Source organism: Saccopteryx leptura, chromosome 10, assembly GCF_036850995.1.
Source record: "Saccopteryx leptura isolate mSacLep1 chromosome 10, mSacLep1_pri_phased_curated, whole genome shotgun sequence".
Taxonomy (NCBI): domain Eukaryota; kingdom Metazoa; phylum Chordata; class Mammalia; order Chiroptera; family Emballonuridae; genus Saccopteryx; species Saccopteryx leptura.
In genome coordinates this window covers 33,672,711-33,689,661 of record NC_089512.1, presented here as the reverse complement: position 1 = coordinate 33,689,661, position 16,951 = coordinate 33,672,711, and the positions used below count along the sequence as shown (strand labels likewise).

The 16,951-nt window shown below is 46.4% G+C and overlaps 1 protein-coding gene across 1 annotated transcript in view; it reads left to right on the top strand.

Annotated features, from left to right (window-relative positions):
• The window catches only part of BTD (biotinidase), a 46,158-nt gene that overhangs the window by 11,996 nt on the left and 17,211 nt on the right, over positions 1-16,951 (top strand). The window contains 2 exon segments of the mRNA XM_066351843.1: positions 8,471-8,738; positions 12,766-12,915. Of these exon segments, the coding sequence (XP_066207940.1) occupies positions 8,487-8,738; positions 12,766-12,915 (402 nt within the window). The 5' untranslated portion in view covers positions 8,471-8,486.

The window sequence follows — 16,951 nt, the reverse complement described above, 5'->3', positions numbered from 1 at the left end:
TTAGAAAAACAAGAGGATACCCAAGACTCCCAGTTAAATTTGAATTTCAGATAAACGACAATTTTTTAGTATATGTCCCAACATACATACTTCTTACCCAAAATTCAGACTAAGGTGGGCCCCTGTGTTTTATCTGGCAAGATCTTGATTTCATTCAAGATGGTGCTGAAGCTCACTTTCTAGCCTTCCTTGTAACTAGCAGTGGTCATGAGCCCCTTTGTGTGCCAAACCCATTTAAATGAAGTCAGTGGGTAGGGTTCTTGGGAATTGAACTGGCAGGTACCCACTGCCCTCACCTTCCACGCAGCATGGTTACTGGAGTTGTTGCAGTCACTTTGCAACCACAGGTGACCCTGTAGATCAGGGGTCCCCAAACTCCGGCCCACGGGCTGCATGCGGCCCCCTGAGGCCATTTATCTGGCCCCCGCTGCACTTCCGAAAGGGCACCTCTTTCATTGGTGGTCAGTGAGAGCAAAAGCAAAGCGCAGCATCGCTCACATACAGTACTACTTCCGGTGACGCAGGACGCACGTGTCACGGCTCCGGAAGCACGTCATATCACTTGTTATGGCTAGCAGTGACAAATATGGAACTGGACATTGACCATCTCATTAGCCAAAAGCAGGCCCATAGTTCTCATTGAAATACTGGTCAGTTTGTTGATTTAAATTTACTTGTTCTTTATTTTAAATATTGTATTTGTTCCCGTTTTGGTTTTTTTACTTTAAAATAAGATATGTGCAGTGGGAACAGGGATTTGTTCATAGTTTTTTTTATAGTCCGGCCCTCCAGCAGTCTGAGGGACAGTGAACTGACCCCCTGTGTAACAAGTTTGGGGACCCCTGCTGTAGATGGAAGCTATAGGCTTAGGACAAGGAGGTACAAATAGAGAAGGATCCTGGGTCGTAGATAACACCAAGGAGCTTTGTCAAGTTCTGTCATCAGAATTTGATCACTTCAGCCCTGGCCGGTTGGCTCAGTGGTAAAGCATCGGCCTGGCATGCAGAGGTCCCGGGTTCGATTCCCGGCCAGGGCACAAAGGAGAAGCGCCCATCTGCTTCTCCACCCCTCCCCCTCTCCTTCCTCTCTGTCTCTCTCTTCCCCTCCCGCAGCCGAGGCTCCATTGGAGCAAGAGATGGCCCGGGCGCTGGGGATGGCTCCTTGGCCTCTGCCCCAGGCGCTAGAGTGGCTCTGGTTGCAACAGAGCGACACCCGGGAGGGGCAGAGCATCGCCCCCTGGTGGGCAGAGCGTGGCCCCCTGGTGGGCGTGCCGGGTGGATCCCAGTCGGGCGCATGCGGGAGTCTGTCTGACTGTCTCTCCCCGTTTCCAGCTTCAGAAAAATACAAAAAAAAAAAAAAGCATTTGATCACTTCATAAGAAAAACTCTTCTTTTCCTGTGTCTGGACCACTAAGTAGCATTGGATAATCTGCTCCTTGAAAGTTAGTAAGAATTCCTCTGGAAACTATCTGGGCCAGTTTTGACAGTGGAGGACCAGAGGGAGTATTTTACTTCTGTTATTGTTAGTGTGGTTTGGTTTTTATCTTTTCTCTAAAGTAAATATTGGTTTTATCTTTTCTCTAAAGTAAAAATTTTCCTAGGAAATTACCATTTTTGTCTGAATTTTCAAGTTTATCAGCATAGAGTTGAATAAAGAGATTGTTCATTATTCTCTTAATTTCTTCTGCATTTGTAGATATTTCATATTACCTTTTTTGCATGTTCTTTATTTTTTCTTAATTAGATTAACTGATGATTTCTCTATATAATTGGTTTCAAAGAACAACTTCTCGGATTTATTTATTAGTTCTATCATTTTTCTGTTTTCTAATTTATCAGTCTCCACTGAATCCTTTATTTTCTTTCCTTTTTGCTTTCCAATGTATTACACTACTCTTTCCCATTTCCACCTCCATTTCGTTAGTTTGATCATTTCTGTGTTGTCAGAGTTTATAACATTTGCATTGTGTTCTAATCCTCATACTGATTTTATATTTAAGGCTCACTGTCAATTCTTTTGACATAATTTTTCTATTTGTCTCTTGGTTGGCAGAATTTCATCCTCTAGACACTTTCTCAAGAAAGGCTGATGAGAATAATAAATCTGGAATTCTTGTATATTCAAACCTATTGTTTCTTATTTTTTTATTTCAACCACAGTTTGGCACAGTATTCAATTCCTGGTTCATGTTTTCACTTCCAAAAGAACTCTAAAGGCTTATAACTAGCATTGGTGTTACTGTGGTAAAGTCTGGGTACAGCCTGAGTTTTTGCCCTTATAAACGTCCTTGATCTTTTTCTCGGGCTTCTCAAATGATTCTTACTTTATCTTTGAAAAATCAGGAATTCTACTAGGCTACATCTTGGTGTTGATATTCTGTTCCTTTCTTTCCTGAATTCGGATGTGTCCTTTCAGTCTATACATTCAAATCTGCTTTTATTTATGAAGAATTTTCTTCAATTACATCTTTAAGTACTCTTCCTGTTTCATTATGTATTATCTATAGTTGTATAACAAATTTTACCACACACTCAGCAGTTTAAAATAAGACCCATTTATTATCTCACAGTATCTGTGTGTCAGGAGTCTGAGCATAGCTTAACTGGTTCCTTTGCACCGGACCTCACAAGTCTACAGTGACCATGTTGGCTGGACCCAGTCTCATCTGAGGCTGTCTTTTCCAGAGCTCAACTGCATGTTGGAAGAATAATTTCCTTGCAGCCGTAGAACTCCTGCTGGCTTGATTCTTCAAGAACAGCAGGAGGGAAAGTGTCTAATAGAATATCTGGCAACGACTCCTGTTTTATTCTTTTAAAATCAGGAACTTCACTATAACAAATGAAAACCTGTAACAGCCTGGTTCTACACTGATGTTCCTGTCAAGGCAAAGATAAGCACTGAATCCTTTAACTGGCCTGGATCAAACCTGAGGGGCAGTTCCCCCTTAATTTTAGCGTTTAAATACTTTGCTGCTCATTTTCATTAAAGATGGCACTTTGACATCTGCTCGCATGCTATCGACCCTGTTGGAGAAGCACCTGGGAAATAAAAGTGATGGTTTTGATTCATGTCTTCCTTTGATGTGAGGGAAGGATAGGAGTCAGAATATAGGCTCTGTGTGCCTTTCTGCTGCTGCCCGGTGTCCTCCAAGTGTGACCCCAGGCCAGGAACATCGGCATCCCCATCACCTGGGAACTTGTTAGAAAACTATATTCTCAGGCTCTACCCCAAGGGAGTCAATGTCAAGCCCACATTTGACAACCCCTGCTCTGGTCAGACCACCAAGAATTTCCCTTGGGAGTGCGCTCTGAGTTTCGGTTTGATTCTGCCACAGCTGCATGGAAGACTCCACCGTGGTCTGCGCAGGTTTGACTGATAAATTAACCCCATTCTTTAACATGTGCCAGGAGGGCGGACCAGGAGTCTGGTTTCTAGTCTTTTCTTCCCCCTAACCAGCTTGGAGTATTCTCTTATCACAAAGATAGAATTTTACCATCTGTTTTCACTGCTTGCTGTGGCAGAAAGATAAAATGAAGTCATGGATGTCAAATGGCCTGAAAACAATAACAGGTAATGTAACAGGTAAAAAGCAATGTGGCATCAATATAAATTTTTGTCGTTACAGATCCCTTAACTCGGCCCGGTTTCTCCATGCACTGTGCTGTCTGTCACAGTGTGGGGGGGTCGCGTCCCTTGGCCCTCCCCTCACATCCGTGGAGCACACAACTATGTGATAAGAAATCAACAAATTTAGAACTTGTGACTATAGAAGATGCAATAGGTCCTGGGAGCATGGCACATAAAAAACAGCTTTCATGAGACTCGAAGCTTGGAAAATCGAATGTGTTCTGGGTTATTTTTCCACTCTATAAAAGTTAGCTGAGCATTAGAAATGAAGGGAAGGAGGGGAAACACCACCTATTTATTAAGAATTGCTCTGCTAGTGTGGTACTTGGGTTAATAGTACTCAGTTATTCCACACGGGGGCAGTAGCAAACCAGTAGAATCCATCTCAGCTGGGGCTTTTTTCTCTCTGTACAAAATGCAAAAGAGCCTTCTTACTACATTAAACACCTGTGCATTTCAGGAAGAAGTTTTATTTGACTTAGACTGTGAACACAATTTCCCATTTGAGTCAAGAAGGACGGCAGACCTAGTTTCCAGAGTCATGGTCCCTTGATTGCTCACTTAGTGCTCTGAGATCCTTTACTCTGGCCAGCGGCAGAAACAGGCCCTAAGCAACGGCCTGGTCCAGAGTTACGCTCTCTGTTTTGAAGATAAATAGCTGGCATTTTTTAAAAGGTGAGATCACAACTCACCAGTCCAACTCAGAGGACTTGGTAACTTGTACACTACTCCTTGTGAGTTCACCCTTGGATTTTGATCTCTTCAGTTTGCTACTCACAAGTGTTTACACTTGACATTTCCCACTGAGGTCATCCAAAGTCTCGGTGGAGGATGGGTCTGCAGGAAGCTGTTCAAGCAAAAACCGTTGTGGACTTCTTCCAGAGGCTGGTCATCGATGAGCTCACTGCCAGCACCATCAGAGGGGAGACCCAGAAGACAAGAGTTTTTCTAGGATAGGAAAGATCTCTTTGGGGATTTCTTTAAATTCAGATTGTGTAAACTCAGTGGAGATGGACATTATTTCTCCTCATTATGTAAAAGGATTTAGACATAGAAACAACAAAACCCATGAGAATAGGTTTAAAACTATTTGGAATTTTAACTTGCAGTATTTTTCTTGGCCTCCTGTCATACTCAGATGATTCCTTATGACTTACTCAGGCTTTGTGCCATAGGATGTGACATTTCCTGCCTCCTTTCCCAGTCGTGGGACTGTTATTCTCCCTGACAAGTTCTTTTGTTAGCAAGACCAATAGGTCTATATATAAATTTTTAAATGTATAGATCTGCCTCTGAAATTATCTTAGTAAGAATATCTTAATAATACTTCCATCTTATTGCAAAAGACAATTGTACTAGCATGGCTAGGAAGGAAACAGCTAATTATCAAGATGAATCATTTAATAAGGTGGAAAGACAATTCCTTGAGTATAAAAATACCTGGTGATTGACATGTTACCAAATTTCTGCCAAATAGATTTCCATGTAATTTAGACTTTGATTTCTTTTCCTCGTAGATCACAAGAACCTTCCTGATTAGGATCGGTGTCAGGGGAAACATTTTTCATTCTAAAACGAGAAACAGAGGCTTCTGTAGGGCAGTTAAAAGATCAGGATGCTCGCTAAAGATGTCACTCCCGGAATTCTCTTCCCACCCATCAGTGATTTCCCGTCCACCGGCTCTTTCCTCCCACGCACTGTCGGGTCTTAGGCTTCTACTGTGCATGGAGTGGGGAGTCCCTGGAGGATTTTGAGCAGAGGAGTATTCTGATTGACTCAGGCTTTCACTGGATCTCACCGGTCGCGCTAATGAGAGGAGAATGAAAAGGGCAGCGGCAACTGCCTGGAGGTGCGGAGGCCAGTGAGGGTCCCCTGCTGTTTGTCCCTGGGCTCCAGCCTGCTGTTATCCTTGCTGTTTCTTGAGCCCATATGGCAAGCTTCCACATGGGTTGACCAAGCCGTTTCCTCTGCCTGGGACACTCTTCCCCAGGCATCCCAATGGCCTCCTTTCTCATTTTCTTCAGACATCACCTTCTCACTAGGTGTTTATTTGATTGTGGTCGTCTGTCCTTCCCTACATCTAGAGTGGGCGCTCCATGAGGAAGGGCTGGGCTTATTCACTGCTGCATTTCTGACACCGACACCTGTGTCTGGTGCACAGTCCAGTGTCCCAGGGATGTCCTGACCCTGCTGTTCCCTGCCAGTGGGCATGTCACAGGCCGATGCCCCCATCCCAGAGGGCTGTGGTGAGCGGAGCATGTCAAGCATGGCGTGGAAGCACATTGTCACCTCAATGGTGCATTCATGCCAGGCCCTTCCTGCAGTTTAGTCTCACCTGTCAAGTGTCCGCCAACACAAAGGGGGAGCATAGCTACCTTTATAGACCAGCACATACTTCTAGTGACCATTTTGTTTATGGTCCAGGTCCTGACTGACTCCAGAGGTCGATCAGTGTCTGGATCTCCAAGAGCCTTATGACTTTCCAGAGCCCCCTTGTTCCCAGGAAGACTCCGCCCCCAGCCCACCTGTGTACGGACGGCATCATGAGCCAGCACCTGGCAAACCCTGGAAACTGCCCCTTCCAGTCCTGCCTGTTGTGCCCTCCATCATCCCTGCCTCGATCTGGTTTGATTGCTCCTGAGGCAGGTGTGTGGTGCCAGATGAAGAGGGAAAACCGGCATTTGCAGATTTGGTTAAAAGGGCTGCTGTTTCCCCACTCTTCAGCAAGGCAAACTGTTGTTCCTGTTTTTATTGTAATTACTCCTTCTCAACCAACCTCACTCCACTTGCCTCCTTCAAGCATGAATACCTGCTTGAATCTGCATAACCTTTTATTATCAACCCACCTCTGTTCACGCACAGATGATCCTTTCTTATAGCTCTCCTACCCGGCTCCTTTTGTAAATAAGCTGAATTTTATTTTCTCAAGATAGAAAGTAATGTGATATCTTGCTGTTTCCACAGTTTCCTTGTTTTGTTGGCTTGCAAGTCTGTGGGATTTAAACAAACATCCTGTGTTCCCGGATCAGTGGTATATATCTCTTAATGGAGAAAGGGAGCTACTATGAACGCCACTTTTGGCCTCGGAACTCCTGACATGCCTGCACCAGACGCTGGTTTGAATGCCTCCGCACCTCTTGCCCCAGCCTCAGTTTCCCCACTTCTTAGTGAGGCCAGAGTCTTATCCTTTAGAAATATTGTGACTATGACTTTGACAATGAAAGTTGCCCGCCCCCTCCAAAACCATTCCCCATTACCATCCTTATGAAAGTGGAAATGGAACAAAAAATGTATTTTGAGACTTTTAAAATTATTCTTTGCTGGGCTTCAGAGGCAAAATTCAGATAAGAAAGCTTATCAATTATACTTTTGTTTCTACCCAGAAACTCATGACTGGCTCACTCAAAGGCCCCTTGTTCTAATCTTAAAACATTGTTGCCAGTGTCCCAGATGAATGGCAACAAGTCTTGGGGTTTGGTATTTGGATGGTACATTTATTCTCCCCCCCCCCCAAAGAAATAACAGTTTGAGAGGGGGCGGGGTTGGGCGGGTGAGGGTTCAGAGCACCACTTATCCTGAGAAATATTCGATATTCTGAGGATAACGACTGAGCATCCCTAGCCCTTGCTCTGTTGCTGAAAAGATTTATGGTTGGTTTTGTTTTTGGAATTTTTGAGAAGAGAGAGAAAAAGAAATTTGCAGCCTGGATAATTTGGTTTTGAAATGCAAACACAGGAGTTATGAGTCAGACTTGGGCAGGGTGTCCTTTTCTTTTTAAAGAGCAGCAATATGATTCTTCGATTTGTCCTTCTCATGGCGTTGAGTTGGTCACCCCCAGCACGTCTCCACAGACCACGTGGCGGGGCCTCCGCACACCACCTGGTGAATCTGTGTGCTGGGGCGGGGCTTAAGCTGGGAGGCCAGGCCAGTTTTCAAGGCAGAGCTAGACTCGTCACATTAAAACACAGAGTCATGGCGTAACGATTACAAATAAAAAGTCCTATACCTGGTAAAAACTGGCACACAGAAGTGTCATTGTAAGTGACATAATTCTAATCTTTTACGGTAGGAGCTACAAAGCTGAGTTTACATTTTATCACTGCAAAAGGATTTTCTTTCCAAACGAGCTTGCTTTCCAGGAGGGGGCTGGGAGCCCAGAGCCTGAGGTTGAGAAGTGATGACTGGGCATTGGCAATTGTAAAGGTCCAGGAGGCAAAAAGGAGTCCCGGTTTGGTTAGGAGACTTCTTTTTATCTGTTCCTAACACAGTCGATCCTGGCTTTCAAATGGAAGTCAGCGGTTTCTCTGCGCACCAAATAAAGAAAGTTGTGCTGAGTAAAGCGAACTTGACTCTTTATGTTCATTACTGACCAAGGAAACACAGGGAGAATTTTAATCTTCACCCCCCTCCACCCCCGTTTGTGCAGCTGGGAAAGCCAGCTGTGTTATTAAGATCATAGCAATCATAGCTGGGATAGAGGAATGACCTGTAGTGTGCTGTGAGCACAGAGGGCAGGTTGCGGGATGCGGAACAGGTCACAAAGTTATGTAAAATAGAATAATTATTCTTGCCCAGAACGCCGAGATCAGTGGTGCGAATGCTGGGTCTGTTTTGGAAAGGTTCTAAAACCGGACTATTAGCACAGTGAGCCATTTTAAACACAGCTACGTGTTTGGAAAGAAACACATACCCTTTTATTTAGGAACATGAAACAAACCCTTTGAGCGGCAGTACCACGGCGGGTGAGTTTAATTGCCGGGAATTAATAAATCACAGTTGCAAAGTTAAATTCTTGGCAGGATTCTTTGTTCAGCTGTTTTCCCCTGACCTCGTTACATTCCAGATTTACGGTCTGCACCATGTCTGGAGCCAGCGCCCTGCTCGCTGTTTTCCTCTGCGGCTGTTACGCGGTGGCCCTGGGGGTCCACACTGGGGAGCGCTGCGCGGCGGCGGAAGAGGGCGACACTGACTATTACGTGGCGGCGGTGTACGAGCACCAGCTGATCTTGAGCCCCAACCCTCTGGCTCTCCCCAGCCGCAAGCAGGCCTTGGAGCTGATGAACCAGAACCTCGACATCTATGAACAGCAAGTGATGACTGCAGCCCAAAAGGCAAGACGTGGTCCTGGGTTAGAGCCTCAGCTTGTCTCGCAGAACAGGGAACACTGCTCAGTAGCCCGCGGCCAGGGGTTCCCGCAGCCCCCCTGGAAAATCAGCACGGCTGGTAGAGCTGAGCTGAAGAGCTCCAGACGCTGGCCAGAGTGGCGCTGCTCACAGTGGTCCGTGGACCGGCGACATCAGCCCTGCTGAGCTCCTAAGACAGGCAGAACCTGAGCCCTGCCCCAGACCTGCTGAATCAGACCCACGTCTTAGCAAGACACCGGGGTGATGCTTTTCACCTCAAGCCTGAGAAGCTGTGGCTGGATCCCTGGTTCTTGAATGTGGAGGAATTACTTAGCCAGTTGTAAGCAAACGTGGGTGCCTGGGTGCCACGCCTGTCGAGTCAGATGGGCTATGGGCTGGGCATTGGGATGTTCTAAGGCTTCCGGGTGGATACTGATGTGCAGAAAGTCTGAAAACCACCAGGCACGATGGCCCGTCACTCTCTCAGGCATTCTGAGTTGCACTGAAGGAGTAGGCATGCACAGAACTGCTGTTTGCTGCCTTCATATTATCTGGGGCCCATTTTTGGTCTCAGCACCAAACCACGAACAGTCTTGAGGACTCAGCCCAGACAGCGCTGAACTCAAAGGAACAAAGGGAGGTCGGTGCCAGCCTTTGTGAAGGCTTCCGGCTTGCCCTGCATTGCCAGCTCCTGCCAGGAAGGGTGGGGCCGAGAGGGAATGTGGGTGCCAGATGTCCACTGTAAGAAAATGCCCTGCTGGGAAAGCCACAACCAAAGGGAAGTCTGGGTTTTAACCCTGGTGGTGGGGTGAGCAAGCCCCGCTGCTGGAGGAAGCCCTGCTCTGCCTTCATCTGAGCAAAACTTTCCTGTGTCTGTGAGTTTAGGAGTTTAGAGGGCAGAACCAGTCATGCCAACAGGTCTGGCCCCAAACAGTCCCTGTCAGGGTGGACAGGATCACCTGGACAGCCACTATCTGTGGCTACGTGTAAAAATTCTAGCCTATGAGACACACACACACACACACACACACCCCTACACCTGATGTTGGAAGAAAGCTTAAAGCCCTGGTCCAACTTCTGAGAGGTGACACTCCTCTTTTGTTCCTGACGTGACACCCACGTTCTCCGTGAACCTCCTCAATGGCCCAGAACTCCTCTGTGTTACAGGTCCACTGGTTCCCACTGAGGACAGCGGGCACTTCTGGGAAGATCTTCCTTCCCATGAGCAAGGCAGCCTCCCTGTAACAGCCATCCATTGTCCCGCTCTCTGAACTAAACAGAATAGACTGAGTCCCTTCTCAGTGTGCCACCTTCCCTAAAACAGGAGGGCAGCTGTCATGGCCTTCCTGGCGTCTCTCCCCCAGGCTATAGATCCTTAGTTCCACCCACAGTTCCTGGAGCGCTGAGGATTTCAGACCTTGTATGGAAGACTTCCCTGGTTGTCTCTGTGCTCCCAGTTCTACCTGCTGGGGGGGGGGGGGGCAGAGGAGATCCGTCACCATTCTCATTCTAGACTTGTCCCCAGAAGGCTTGTGGCAGCCACATCTGTGGATTCCTGAGGCACTTGCTGTCAACTAGACTACTGAGCCTTTTCACACACACAGACACACAGTGGGTGCCGCCGTTGCTGTCCAGTACTTACAGAATTCATTTACTAAACTTGAGATCAAGACTGCACATTTACGCTGTTAAATGTCATCATTCCAGTCTGTTGGGCTATTTGGGGACCTTTACTGACATCCAGCATATCAGTTACCTTCTCGTCATTCACACATTTGATGGACACCTTCACTTACGTCTAAGTGTAAATCCCCGGCTCTGCCCGCAGACCTCCTGGTGACACAGATCGGCTCCAGGGCGCTCTCTGAACAGAGGTGTTTGCTTGCATGGCACTAAATGTCACTCACCTTTTGCTTCTCCATCCCATCCACAAGACCATTCTATGACATTTGGCAGCTGCCATCCTGAAACCGAGAGACTGTGACTGTAGCATCCCCCTGAATTTTAATAACCTGCCCCCAAAGGAAACATATCGCATGTTTTGTGAAGCCCTTGCCAGCCATAAGGCATCATTCCTTCTCTATTTGTGGTCCAGGAACAGGGACAAGCTGTTGATCTGATTGTTTTTAGTGTTTATAGATACCTAGGCTGCCCTTTGTGGTTATATGCGTTAAAGCAACTTTTAAGACAATTTGATGTTCCTAAACAAGCCAATGGAAATATTTCTCTTATGAGCCCTGGCCAGGTAGCTCAGTTATTTGGAATATCATCCCAATATACCAAGGTTGCAGGTTCAATCCCCACTCAAGGCACATATAAGAATCAGCCAATGGCCTGACCTGTGGTGGTGCAGTGGATAAAGCGTCGACCTGGAAATGCTGAGGTCGCCGGTTCGAAACCCTGGGTTTGCCCGGTCAAGGCACATATGGGAGTTGATGCTTCCTGCTACTCCCTTCATTTCTCTCTCTTCCTCTCTCTCTCCTTTCTAAAATGAATAAAAATTATTTAAAAAAGAATAATTTGAAGAATCAGCCAATGAATGCAGAAGTAAGTGGAACAACAAATTGATGTTTCTCTCTCTCTCCTTCTCTCCCCCCTCCGTCTTGTATCTCTGTAAATCAATTTAAAAAAACTTTTAAAACTATTTCTCTCTTGGTTGAGGCATGTATAGGGAAGAAAAGGAGTCCAGCTTAAAGGTCAGTCACCTAGGTTGACAACCGTAATTCCTCAGTTCTTACTCTCACTGAGTTTATCATAAAATTGTTCAAGTCCTTTATCAGGTGTGTTACTTACATCCTAGAACATCCCTAGAGAGAACTGGCGATCACGTAAAACCCAGCGTTCCACTCCAGCTCAGGTTGGGGCCCCCTCCTCATTCCTGGCAGATACGTAGTCAGGAAATCCAATCCAATTTTAATTCTAATCTAATATCTCTATGTAACTTAAATGTCAAGATATTAACAATAAGTATCTTGATGTCACAGGATTATGAATTCTTACTTTATATTTTCTGTTTTTCAAGTTTTCTACAGTTAAACTTTTGAAGCTTTTATAACCAGAAAAAAATAAGGTTTTCAGTGCATTCCAGAACTAAGTGACTCAGATTGCCCATTATTTCAGATTATTCATGCCTTCTCTGTCTTCCTCCTCCCCTGTCACTTTGGGACAGTGTCCCAGGCTTGATATGTGAAGACATGTAAGTGGAGAATAGCAGAAGCTGAGGTCCTGGTGCTAAGAGCGGAGGGCTGCCCTGCTTGTTTGGATTTTCTTAGGTTGCTGCAGCCATCACAGGGAGCCCATGTGGCTCCAGGTGTGGGAAACGCCTGCTGTGTAGTCAAGATTTTGCAGGGAGCCTCCTAGTTCCCAGTTAGAGAATTCCAGGGTTGGAGTAAGTCCGCCTTTCTAGGCTGAAATCAACATACTTTTACCCACCAGCCCCATGGGTCTCAACCTTGGCTGCACACTAGAATCACCTGGGAACATTTAAACAAACAGTTGCCAAGAGCCCTCCCACAATTAATCAAAGTAACCCCAGCATCACACCTCCATAGGAGTGTTTTGTTTTGTTTTTCCAGAAGTCCCCCATCTGATTTCAATGCACAATAAAGGTTAAAAATGGCTGGACTGGAAATACACATCTGTTAATAAGCCCACACTACTCAAGGCCTTTTATGGTCGGCCACATCTCGCACTGGGTCACCAAGAACTCCAAACCCTGTTTGCTTGGCAAACTCCTGCTCCCTTCAACCCTCCCTGCCCCGGATATGCTCCCAAGGACCTGGTTGTTCCCAGAGGACTTTGTCTTTGCTCCCTCAGAATTGGGCCAAGTGAGATGGCTTCCCCAAGACTAAGATCCCTGATCAGAGTCCAGCCACCGTTTTTTAACCTCTGGTTCCTGGTACACAGCAATTGCTTGATGGCTGTCAGATGATCGGATGAAAGAATGCATACATGAGTGAAGTGGTGCTTCCTATGATCTGATAACATACTATACTTTGATGTTTTTGACCCACAGGATGTACAGATTATAGTGTTTCCAGAAGATGGCATTCATGGATTCAACTTTACAAGAACATCCATTTACCCATTTTTGGACTTCATGCCGTCTCCCCAGTTGGTCAGGTGGAACCCGTGCCTGGAGCCCCACCGATTCAATGACACAGAGGTGTGTGACGCTCCCGGCCTCCCTCCTCAGTAGGCTGACAGTATCCAGAGAGGAACCAAGTCAGGGGCCCAAAGCTCAGACATGCCAAAGGAGACTGAAAGGGGACCCTCGGGTCTTAGAAATGAGACCCCAACTCCATGTGTCACACATTCATCCTGTTAAAGAATGTCTGATACTATAGTATATGAGTTCCATACTCATCTATGGATTATTCTATTTATTAGTTATTACAAGAAATACATGAACATATACTTATCCAACAAACAAATAAAAACACGAAAGCCCACCTTCACCCTACCCCAGTCTTCATCCAGCAATCCTTCGGAGAGAAAGAGTCTTCAGCCATTTAATGTGCGTCCAACTACACTGTTCTTTTCTATGCACTTTGTAATTACCGACATCTCTTTTAGCATGCTATCTGCTTAGTCTTTCTTTTAACTCCTGCTGTTAAAAACACTGTCTCAATGAATATGCTTGTGCAGATAGTTTTGGGAACATGTTTCAGTTTTTCTGTAAGATGAGATTCCTAGAAATGGAGTTTCTTAGCAGAAGGATAGGCACATTTTAAATTATTTTAAAGAGGACCAAATTTCCCCTCTAAGAGATTTGGATTTCACTTTAGATCCCCAGTAATAGTAGATGAGTGCTTGTTTTGCCACTTTCTGGTCAATGTAAGATGGAATAATCGTTTGAGTTTCTCCCCGTTTACGAAGGTGGAAGATCCGTCTCGTTATTTTAATCTGCATTCCCTTAGTACTTACTGATAAGGTTGAGCATCTTCTTAGATGTTTGTTGGTCCTTTGTATTATATTGGCTTTTCTATGAGTTCCTCATCTCCTTTGTACATTTTCAATATTGGTTGCCTTTTTTGATTAATGATAGCTGTTTATATATTATAGACACAATACAGGTACTTTTCTATTTTAAAATGATAAAGCAAAAGGCAGGATTTTAAAAATCCACTTATGTATCCGTTTATTTCTATTCCCCCCCCCCCCCCCTAGGTTCTCCAGCGCCTGAGTTGTATGGCCATCAAGGGAGACATGTTCCTGGTGGCCAATCTCGGGACAAAGCAGCCTTGTTACAGCAGTGACCCAGGGTGCCCTAGGGACAGAAGGTACCAGTTTAACACGAACGTCATCTTCAGCAATAACGGAACCCTCGTGGGGCGCTACCGCAAACACAACCTCTACTTTGAGGCAGCTTTCGATACCCCTCTCCACGTGGATTACACTGTCTTCGATACCCCTTTTGCTGGCAAGTTCGGCATCTTCACTTGCTTTGACATCCTGTTCTTCCAGCCCGCCGTGGGGCTCCTCAGAGACGCCGAGGTGAAGCACATCGTGTATCCAGCCGCGTGGATGAACCAGCTCCCACTCCTGGCAGCGATTCAGATCCAGAGCGCTTTCTCCATCGCCTTTGGTGTCAACTTGCTGGCTGCTAACATCCATCACCCGTCCTTGGGGATGACTGGAAGTGGCATACACACCCCTTTGAAGTCCGTTTGGTACCATGACACAGAAAACTTCACAGGTCACCTTATAATCGCCCAGGTAGCCAAAAATCCACAGGGCCTCCTCGGTACAGAGAATGCCACAGATCAAACGGACCCTTCCCATAGTAAATTTTTAAAAATCTTGGCAGGAGATCCATACTGTGAGAAGGATTCTCAGGAAGTCCATTGTGACGGAGCCACCAAATGGAACATGAATGCTCCTCCCCCGTTTCACGCTGAGATGATGTACGACAACTTCACCCTGGTCCCGGTCCGGGGGAAGGAAGGCTATCTCCAAGTCTGTGCAAATGGCCTCTGCTGTTACTTACTCTACCAGAGGCCTACTTTGTCCAAAGAGCTGTACGCGCTGGGGGTCTTTGATGGCCTTCACACTGTGCATGGCACTTACTATGTTCAAGTTTGTGCCCTGGTCAAGTGTGGGGGCCTTGGCTTTAACTCCTGTGGGCAGGAGATCACGGAGGCTGCAGGGATGTTTGAGTTTCACCTGTGGGGTAACTTCAGTACTTCTTACATCTTTCCCCTGCTTCTCACCTCGGGGATGACCCTGGAAACCCCTGACCAGCTCGGCTGGGAGAATGAGAACTATTTCCTGAGGAAAAGTGGACTGTCCTCTGGCCTGGTGACGGCAGCCCTCTATGGGCGGCTGTATGAGAGGGACAATGGGAAGTGAGGGCTGGGCTCTGGTTACCGCGTGGGCAGCCCCAAGCCCCGGCCGTGGCGCGTAGCAGTGGGACCACCGCTGCCCATTCTAGGAACTGTGGGAAGAAACGGGGCTGGGGTGGGGGGAGGAGGGGCAGATTCCCCCGGGGGCTCTTCCTCTTAAATGGAAATTATTGAGACATTTTCTGGTATTTTCTACCCACATTCCCACATTTATCTTTTCCAAGCTACAATTTCTCAGTACACAATTGGCTTTAAGAACTAAAATAAAATAAAGACAATTTATATTTTACACATCCACAAAGCAGTCATGTGTGTCTTTTCCTTGTTCCATGACACCCAGGACATACAAGTATTTCACAGTCCTTAAACGTTTTCTAAGGGAAGAAACAAACTCTCAAAGCAAAAGTTGTATTAGAAATTATTGCAGTGGGGTCCTTTTTCCATTCTCGACCAGAATTCTATCCAGATGAAATGGTAACACCACAACACCAACAATACCAGAAATGTGGGTTTTGAAGCAGCTTTTTTTTTTTTTTTAATTCATTGACTTTAGTAAGTGAGAAAGATAAAAAGAGAGAGAGAAGCATCAATTTGCTATTCCACTCACCCATGCATTTTTTGGTTGATTCCTGTATGTGCTCTGACCAGGGATCAAACCCGCAGCCCTGGTGCAGCAGGATGATGCTATAACCAGTTGAGCTACCTGGCTAGGGTTGAAGCAGCTTTTAAAAACAGACGAGAAATGGCCTGGCCAGGTAGCTCAGTTGGTTAGAGCACTGTCCCAATATGCCAAGGTTGTGAGTTTAATTTTCATCCAGGGAATCATACAAGAATCAACCAATGGCCCTGGCCGGTTGGCTCAGCGGTAGAGCGTCGGCCTAGCGTGCGGAGGACCCGGGTTCGATTCCCGGCCAGGGCACACAGGAGAAGCGCCCATTTGCTTCTCCACCCCTCCGCCGCACTTTCCTCTCTGTCTCTCTCTTCCCCTCCCGCAGCCAGGGCTCCATTGGAGCAAAGATGGCCCGGGCGCTGGGGATGGCTCTGTGGCCTCTGCCCCAGGCGCTAGAGTGGCTCTGGTCGCAATATGGCGACGCCCAGGATGGGCAGAGCATCGCCCCCTGGTGGGCAGAGCGTTGCCCCTGGTGGGCGTGCCGGGTGGATCCCGGTCGGGCGCATGCGGGAGTCTGTCTGACTGTCTCTCCCCGTTTCCAGCTTCAGAAAAATGAAAAAAAAAAAAAAAAAAGAATCGACCAATGAATGTATGAATAAGTGGAACAACAAATTGATGTCTGTTTCTCTCTCTAAATATCAATTAAAAAAAAAACAACCCAAAAAACAGAAGGAAAGTCTCTCACATCTGCCTTTGTGTCAATAAATGGAAAGTGTCATGCAGGACTCACAGTAACTGGAAGGAAAGTGTGCAGAAACTTGAAGAGAGAGGACTGGAAAAAGTACTGAAGAGAGGGGCAGCAGTAGGAAAGGATGAGTAATAGGATTCCTTCTGCACAGCGTGTTTATCCAGAGATTCCAGGGACCTTAATAAATCATGCTGGCTTTGGGCAAGAGCCGTACCGTTGCCCAACTGTGCAGGATGGAATGGTGGTGGTAGAATTCAGTTCACCACACACATACCCTGCCTCCAGAAGGGCCCTCCTTTTGCAGAGAGGCGCTGTGCCTTGTGCAGAGAAGTTGCCAGAACTGCCATGGAGGTTGGCCCGCTTTAGTCATTCGTTTATTTAATCACTGAACAGGTGTTTTGAGGGACCTCACCAGATAGCAAGGACCTCCCACGTATTAGTTCCTGACACAAAATCATCATATTCGATGTGTGGAGACATTGATTGGTAGGCCACTCAT